The sequence below is a fragment of the Lactuca serriola genome, chromosome 8 (assembly GCF_051521515.1).
Source record: "Lactuca serriola cultivar US96UC23 chromosome 8, Lser_US96UC23_V15, whole genome shotgun sequence".
NCBI classification, from domain to species: Eukaryota; Viridiplantae; Streptophyta; class Magnoliopsida; order Asterales; family Asteraceae; genus Lactuca; species Lactuca serriola.
The window spans coordinates 176,141,097-176,149,126 of record NC_136415.1 but is presented as its reverse complement, the minus strand read 5'-3'; the positions used below and the strand labels follow the sequence as shown (position 1 = coordinate 176,149,126).

General features: G+C 33.9%; 2 protein-coding genes across 2 annotated transcripts; one reads left to right on the top strand and one right to left on the bottom strand.

Annotated features, from left to right (window-relative positions):
• The first annotated feature begins 396 nt into the window (after positions 1–396).
• Positions 397–2,461, top strand: LOC145069576 (uncharacterized). The gene is made up of 4 exons (XM_079016516.1): positions 397–720; positions 997–1,215; positions 1,722–1,886; positions 2,078–2,461. Exons 1-4 carry the CDS (start codon positions 526–528, stop codon positions 2,366–2,368), a joined length of 870 nt encoding a protein of 289 aa, XP_078872642.1. The 5' UTR covers positions 397–525; the 3' UTR covers positions 2,369–2,461.
• A 1,249-nt stretch (positions 2,462–3,710) lies between these two features.
• LOC145069412 (uncharacterized) lies at positions 3,711–6,452 on the bottom strand. Its single transcript, XM_079016337.1, has 9 exons — positions 6,112–6,452; positions 5,299–5,933; positions 5,114–5,190; positions 4,869–5,037; positions 4,702–4,790; positions 4,453–4,617; positions 4,308–4,385; positions 4,122–4,225; positions 3,711–3,996 (listed from the first exon to the last, which is right to left on the bottom strand). Exons 2-9 carry the CDS (start codon positions 5,894–5,896, stop codon positions 3,891–3,893), a joined length of 1,386 nt encoding a protein of 461 aa, XP_078872463.1. The 5' UTR covers positions 5,897–5,933; positions 6,112–6,452; the 3' UTR covers positions 3,711–3,890.
• Positions 6,453–8,030: the final 1,578 nt, after the last annotated feature.

The following is an 8,030-nucleotide window of genomic DNA, read 5'->3' as shown; positions in this document are numbered from 1 at the left end:
CTTAATGTTTACATTTTGATATATTTTTTTTAATTAACTCATGTAATATATAGGTCTGATCTCACACCTAATTCAGTAACAAAATAAGACACACAAAATAAATAAATAAAATAACATAAAATAAAATAGAGGGTATAAACCGTATAATGGTTATTCTACAAGTATGTATGAGAAATGGATTTTAAAACTGTGGTGGGTTTTAAATCCATAAAAACCATGTTTTAAAACTTTGGACAAAAAGTGCATTGATTTTTTAAACTTGGACCAAAAGTTAGCGGCACAAAAAAAATATTTTTACTCATAGATATATATAGCGAAACAACGGTTAACTTGAGATTCGGAGAGTTTGTTAAAAAGACGTACGGCATTGATTCCTCAAAAGAAGCATATCCGCTGGTTGTGTAATTGTAGGCTTGCGGTGGCGTTAATGGCGCCCGGCGGTGTTCATTCCGGTTGATTCTGATCACCAGCCTGCTTCAAATTTGTTTTCTTGTCGATCGGTTGCTTGATCAGCCATATATATGCATGGCGTACCGTAGAAGGCATGGGATTTCTAGGTCTTCGACGTTCAAGGAAGAACTCTATCGTCCTCCTGACGATAAAACCACCACCTCCGCTCCATCATCGCCTCTTGCCTCTCAGATACGAACATCTGATGCTCACCGTGACTCTTCTCTCTCCAATTCGGCGTTTAACACGTCTCTTCAACGCAGATCCAAGGTTTTCCATTCTATTTGTGCTTTACTCTTCATATATATCCCTACAATGAAAATTATTCTGAGAATTCTTATTTCGTTTTCATTTTCATGCATTTTCAATTGTTTCCATATTATTTCAATAATTTCTTCAACAACAATAATGTATTAATCAACATTACTCATCTTTCCTAAATTTAGCGAAGGCATAATGTAGAGGTGATGTATTATGTAGTTAACAAAATGTTGGAGTCCAATAAAAAAAATAAAAGGGATGATTCGTTGTTAAATTTGTAACCAGGAGTTAAGTGATCAAAAAGTGCAAGGGGGTAAACTCACCATTAATGTGGACAAAAAAAGTTGTGATATTCAAGATGCTAGTAAGTTGCAGAACAAGATCAAATCTGAAGCAACTGATCGTAAAGAAATTGACGCCGAAAAACAGTCACAATCACAGCCGCAGGAGCAAGAGCCTGAAACACCAACCAATCATGCGGATCAACTGAAGGCATCTCGCGACGTAAGGTGGCAAATGTGTAATTAATTGCATATCTACTATGGTTCAAGTATTGGAAACCATAGCAAATTTATAAGCTTGGACTTCTCACATTATCATTGCATCATCACATGCATGTTATACTTACAAGATTTTCCGTGTTTGTTACATGGGACTCTTTTGGATAGGACTGGACTGGACACATTTTCTAGGTTATTTAGGATAATGAGGATGAGAAGGGTATTCATGTCTTTTCTTTTGGGTGTGACAATAAATTATAATTTTTGTTCCATTTACATCATTTTCGGTCTCAGTCCAGACGTACAACTACAACATGGGTTTTTTTTTTTTTTTTTTTTTTTTTTGTGGCATGTTGTATCCCACTTAAAGAAGAGTCTGGATCTCTAGATGTTCAAAAGACATGATTGTCCTCCTAACAATGATTATAGAAAATAAAATAGATCTAGAAAGTCCACTCGAGCCCCATGTAACAAATGAAGCATCAAACAATAATTGGTTTTATATGCCAGGTGGCGATTGCAACAGCTGCAAAAGCGAAACTTCTTTTTCGAGAGATTAAAACTGTGAAAGCGGATTTAGCTTTTGCAAAACAAAGAAGTTCTCAGCTAGAAGAAGAAAATAAAATTCTTCGAGAGGCTCGTGAAAAAGGAGACCACCCTGCCGATGATGACATGGTACATATTTACTATAAATCTTTAACTTCCCCCCCCCCCCCCCCCCCCCCCCCTTTTTTTCCTATAACCCCGTTTGTCACCTAAAAAAAATAGGACTATAAATCATTTTGGATTTTTTTGTTTGTACAAAAGACATAAATGTTTTTATGATCTACAACTTTAAATTTGAATAACTTACTATATATGATCAGATACGACTCCAACTTGAAACACTTTTAGCTGAGAAGGCACGTTTGGCTAATGAGAACTCGGTATATGTTCGCGAGAATAGCTGCTTGAGGGAAGTAATTGAATATCATAAACTAAGTATGCAAGAGGTGGTGTATTTGGATGAAGGAATTGAAGAGGTTGCTGAAGTTAATCCTAGAGTTTCCAGGACACTTTCTGCACCCCCGTTTCCTTCGTCTCCTCAGAACAATTCCTTTACAACCAAGGAAACTGAGATCCAAGAGGGGAGTCGTCGTCGTGCAAATTTGAATTAGGATTTTTTTTTTATTAAGTTTTATATGGATAAATTTTTTAATAGATAAATGATGTATGTCTGGAGTAAGTTACGTTAACATAAAATCTATTTCTTTTTCTCTTGTGTAGATACAAATGATCTCTAAGTAAGTTTATGTATTACACAATTTACAATTAAGAACTCAAAGAAAGAAATATATTTAATAAAAAACAACATCAACAGAAAACAATTTGGAAGTATATTAGACAACGAAGCCCTAACACTGCTACTTTTCATGCGATCTTTCATAGCCAACTCCATGCCACGGGGTTTATGCAAATCAAGCATCACCTTTTATGGGTAGCAATCAAGTTTGTCCCTTTGACCGAATTTCACTATAATGTCCACCAACCACCTAAACTTGCAAAGAAATTTATATCTATGTAAACACAGAAAATTATATCTATGTAGGGGTATATATTGATTTGCAAGTCAAACGGTGTATACGATGTGAAATGATGGATAGATGTTAAGAGTGTCTGTTTAGGCAATTGTTACAAACAAGTGAGCAAGTGATAACATTTATTTACTTAAATTTGAAGAGAAATGTTTTCGGATGTGTATGAATTTTTTAGGAATAATTGAGCAAGTGAAAATCTTTACAATTTGCAAACACTTTGGACCATATAGGAGGTCAATCGCGTAAAACTAGTAATGTTTTGGGTGTGTTAGGGTTTAAATCGTGGACATCATGTATGAAATTTCACGCTTCAACCACTAGGCTCTCATGAGTGGAAAGCTTGACTATATATGTGTATAGATCAAGAAAATTAGTAAGCATGTAACATATCAAAAGTTTTACAATGCTTACGAGCTTTATAACTCAAACGACACAAATTAACTAAAATTTTTATTTTGTTTTTGCATGTCAAAGCAAATTAACAATGTTGCATCCATAACATCTAATTTAGTGTGAAAACTATACAAAAAACGATCCTAAGACGATATACTACCGGAAATTACATATTCTAACAAGTGAGTTATATCCAATAGCATATATCTATCAACATTTTAACCATATAATTTTATTCAAATACATTGTGAGGATATACCCTTAGTTTATCTTAAATTAGACTACTACATTTAAAAATAAACAAAATAGATTACATTTTTACATACATTCCCAAATGTTGTATTTACTTAGGCTCATTTCCACAACATTATATATTAAGGCAAAAGAAGCACTTGTAAAATGTAAATAGTTGAATGATTTAAAAGCTTGTTTATATATATATTTTTTTCCATGTAAAAGACTTCATATTTGGAGAAAATGAAGAATAACATAAATGAGGAAAAATCTGTAAAATGTAAAATGTAAGGAGTTAATAGGAAAATCATTATTTAAATGAGGAAAAATCTGTAAAATATAAAATGTAAAGGAGGGAAAGGAATAAGCAATATTACTATTTACTATACACTCACTAACTTCAATATAAAAACTTTAGTGAAACCAACCTTTTACACACCACTACTAAATGCAATGCATTACTTAAAACACTTTGTCAAAACAACTGAAAATATAAACTCGTGGAACCATCACTAAACGATCTCAACTCCGCAGGTCTCACCAACGCTCTGCACAAAGGACACGTCCTTTCCCTTTCAAACCTGTTTGTTAATTGTTATTGTTATTGTTACATTACATTTTTTTCATACATCAAAATTATATAACATATAAAACCTGTTTTCTTTTGTCATGTATAAATAAAAGCATAAAAGAGAGGTATTGTCACCATTCTGATACGCATTCTTCACAGAAGACATGTTTACATCGAAGCACAACTGGAACATGCATTTTTTCTTGGCAAATAGCACAAACCTCACCAGCTTCATTTACCTGACATATCCATATCATCATAAATTTTATTAGGATCTCTCAACTTCACTAATTATTAATAAAATAAAATAAAGAGGATTGCCTGTTCAGATGTTGCATAAGGTCCATAGTGAATCTCTTTGCGATATAAAGCCTTTACAGATGAAATTAATGATTGGACCTGTGCAACAATTATAAAAGTCACAATCCATACATACAACATTCAATGTGGGATAGAAAGAATGAACCTTTTCAACAATGGAAGTTAGTTTGAATGTGAGATATAATCCAGTCATTAGTGATGAAAATAGGCTTCCATATTCTTTGTTCAAAAAGAAACGATACCACACTGGAGCAGGAAGCAATGCGCGATATAAAAGCAACAAGTACTCAACCACAGTCAACATTTGACCCTATCACTCACAAAACCTCCAGTTAGAATCAGAAACAAACAACACAGATATTGTTTTCAGCTTTATTTATGCATTGTATCTGACCTGTTTTCGGCGATTTCTTCCTCTGCTGTTCTTGTAATACATTAAAAGAAAACACTTGACCACCATTGCTGCTTGTCTAGCTAAAGTATCTGAAAACCAATAAAAATTCTTGAGTGTTTTGTTATGAAAAGTTATGGAATATATAACTTTTGATGAAAAGAACTCACCATTGACAACTATTATGAAAACTGCATGCCAGAAAGGTGGTGTACTTTCAGGAGGGAGCATCACCAATGGATACAGGACGTCATCCTGGCGGCACCACCAGTAAACACCAGCCACATGAAGTGTAAACAAAAGAGAAATGGTTGCTAGAACTGCTATCTTCCTTTCTCCCTGAAAATATATTTGATGAAACTGTTATTGATGGAAAACAAAAAAGAAACATCAAGAAATAAAGAATGATTTGCACCTTGAGAGCTGTCTGCTTGCGAAGAATATCATTTGATTTGAACATAAAAGCAGCAATCCAGATTGTGACGAGAAAATCTGGAATCTCTTGCAAAGAGCAATTACAGTGAGAAAAAGTAGATTTCCAAACAAAGAGGAAATGGGAGTCATAAATGGATGAAGATAAGAACAATGTGATTGCAATACCTTCAAAGTGTTGCCGAATGAAGACCACCAACAGTAATAAAGAAAATGGAAGAACTTGCTCAACCAATCTGGCAGCCTGCTGTAAATCATATCTTTGGTAAGTAGAATCTCTGCTATTGTTAACACCAATACCATCTGCAGACTCCACATCACCATTCCCACTCACAGCACCACCTTGATCACTCCTTGAATCTCCCTGAGTATCCATGGTCGCTGCAGAAACAGCTCTTGAAATTGAGTGAACCAATGATTCACTCTGTGTAGCTGTTCCAACAGTTGAAGATTGATTGATATTTTGTTCTCCACTACCAGCGATCCTGATAGATACTTCACTTGAATCATCCATGGATGGAGAGGAGTCATTCCGAGTGCGTCCACTATTGATCAAACTGCCTGATGAATCCGAATGAATAATGCTTTGCGTTTGTAAAATTCCCATATACTCCAAGAACGCACATACAGGTGAGCGAAAGAAATTTGAAGCGGAGAAAGGGTTGTTTCCATTTTGCCTTCGTGGATGGTGATAATGATGATCGCTAGTACTGGTGCTTGCCAAAGAGCCTCTGTGCGCGTCTGAATTAACACCAGAAGCCTCCATTCTGTTCGAAAACCTACCCCTAAACCTAATCCTAACACTATTTAAAGGGAAAAAATCACAGAAAATTTCACATATAATCAGTAAAGAACGATTTATAGAGGGATAATTATAACAAACTAAATAATCAAAAATCAAAGATCATATTTGAAATAGCTAGGTAGACGAACACTGAAAGTGATCATAAAATTAAATTAAAGAGAAGGTAAGATTCTTGCCTTGGAGACCGAAGCTCCGTTGAAATGGCTCTGAATTATGAGATACGGAGATTCAGTAGGTGAACCCTAACGAATTGCAGTGGGGAAACCAATGAGAACGTTGGAAATTGCATAACGCTATCGGGAATACATGAGCCGTTTGGGCGTTGTACGAACAAATGTATGCCGATCCTCAAAGGACGACGGAGCATTGGAAGAAAATGGCGGAGGTAGTGGTGGACTGGAGATGGCTGATTGTATCTCTCCGTCTCCAAATTCGATCTTTTAGCACTGCACAAAGAGAGAGAGAGAGAGAGAGAGAGAGAGAGAGAGAGAGAGATGCGTTTGGTTTAATAGCAAAGTAACGCTAAATCCTTCAACTTTACCAAGAGAATGTCAGTTAAAAAGATATTTAAAACTACTTATTATAGCAGTTCTTTAAATTAAATACTAAACAAAAATTAATATACTAATACAAAGATAGTTTAACTATTTACAGGAATTTTTTTATGAATATGGTAATGTATTGACCAATGATTATTAATGATAATGTAATCGAAAGATGACGAATATATTGTTTATAATACCAACATATTATAAACCAATGAAACAATATCGTTGGAACATGTTGTAATGTTGTAATATATTGTTTGACAAAAAAAATCGGATATTTAAAGTCATTTGAGTAATAGTGTGTTGTCATTTTAAAGTATTTTTTAATGGTAGAACTTTTTCTCCTATGTTGTAGTTATTTGTAATAGAAAGATTTCAATAATCGTGGACTCGATTCTTTGCAAGAAATATCATGTTAAAATAACTGATGTGTTACACATGGAAGTATATAAGAAATAAATTGAAATTTGACCTTCATATTGGTCGGATTCTGAAGTGAGGATAAATTAGTAATACCTTTTGTTGCCTAAAGACAAATGATGAATGATGATGCATTACATTTGTTGTTGGATGTGGATACTTATGGGGAACCACACTACTCCTTTTCAACTTATTAAAGTATTTTTTTTTTCTATTAAGGGGAAATGTCTTTACTATTTTATATTTGGTCAGAATTTTTTTGGTGCCAGTACTATCAATAGTTTTTGTGTCCACTAAATATACCCAGAACCCTAATGAATATTTACTAACAGGACATCGATCAGCTCGGAACGAGTTTAAGATGTGGTTTTATAATTTGGTAGATGATTATGAGACTAGAATCACTAATAACCGTCTTATATATGTCACGTTGTCATCTCTAGCTATACATTCTCATCCCTAACTATAACGGGATCATCTAAATCGGTCTCGTTGCCATAAAATAATGTCTTATTATTACATGAAGATGTTGGTGGCATAAACGTATCCTTAGAGACACCTATGTTGCGAGTGATTTTTTGGATTGCAATATGGTAATAAGTAATAACACTTATAATTATAGCAGCTGGAAAAAATGCTTGGAAAATCCAATAGGATCAACCATGAGACCATATAAGCAATAATCACTTAAATCTCGGGATACTAAATAACTATATATACAACTAACAAGATAGTTAGGTCGGGAAGAAAGAGTTTGAATTTAGGTTGGACGATGTAATCTCAACAATCTTCTGACATTACGAAACAAAATTGTTTTAGTCTTAAATATAATATTTCGAAGATGATACTCTGTTATTCACAAAAAAAAATCGAATTATTTTTCTATATTCTCCGTAATTATACAAATAAAAAAATCTTAGATAAATGGTAAAAAAAAAAAAAATAGACCTTTTGTTTTTTTTTTTTTTTAATATGGGCATTTATAGAAGGTATTGAGCTAAAAAGGACTAAACATGAAAATATGTGAATAGTGTATGGACCTTTAATGTAATAATTGCATTAGATGCAGCCATAAAGCACCGAGGTCCTTCACAAATTTAAAGAGAAAACTTCCCAATTGACCTCCA

Excerpts from the sequence above, each read along its gene's own strand:
- LOC145069576 (XM_079016516.1), top strand. The coding sequence starts at position 526 with ATGGCGTACCGTAGAAGGCATGGGATTTCTAGGTCTTCGACGTTCAAG. Across the intron at positions 721-996 it reads CTCTTCAACGCAGATCCAAG|GAGTTAAGTGATCAAAAAGT; the intron begins GTTTTCCATTCT and ends ATTTGTAACCAG. Across the intron at positions 1,887-2,077 it reads ACCCTGCCGATGATGACATG|ATACGACTCCAACTTGAAAC; the intron begins GTACATATTTAC and ends ATATATGATCAG.
- LOC145069412 (XM_079016337.1), bottom strand. The coding sequence starts at position 5,896 with ATGGAGGCTTCTGGTGTTAATTCAGACGCGCACAGAGGCTCTTTGGCA. Across the intron at positions 5,191-5,298 it reads CATTCGGCAACACTTTGAAG|ATTTTCTCGTCACAATCTGG; the intron begins GTATTGCAATCA and ends AAGAGATTCCAG. Across the intron at positions 5,038-5,113 it reads GCAAGCAGACAGCTCTCAAG|GGAGAAAGGAAGATAGCAGT; the intron begins GTGCAAATCATT and ends ATATATTTTCAG.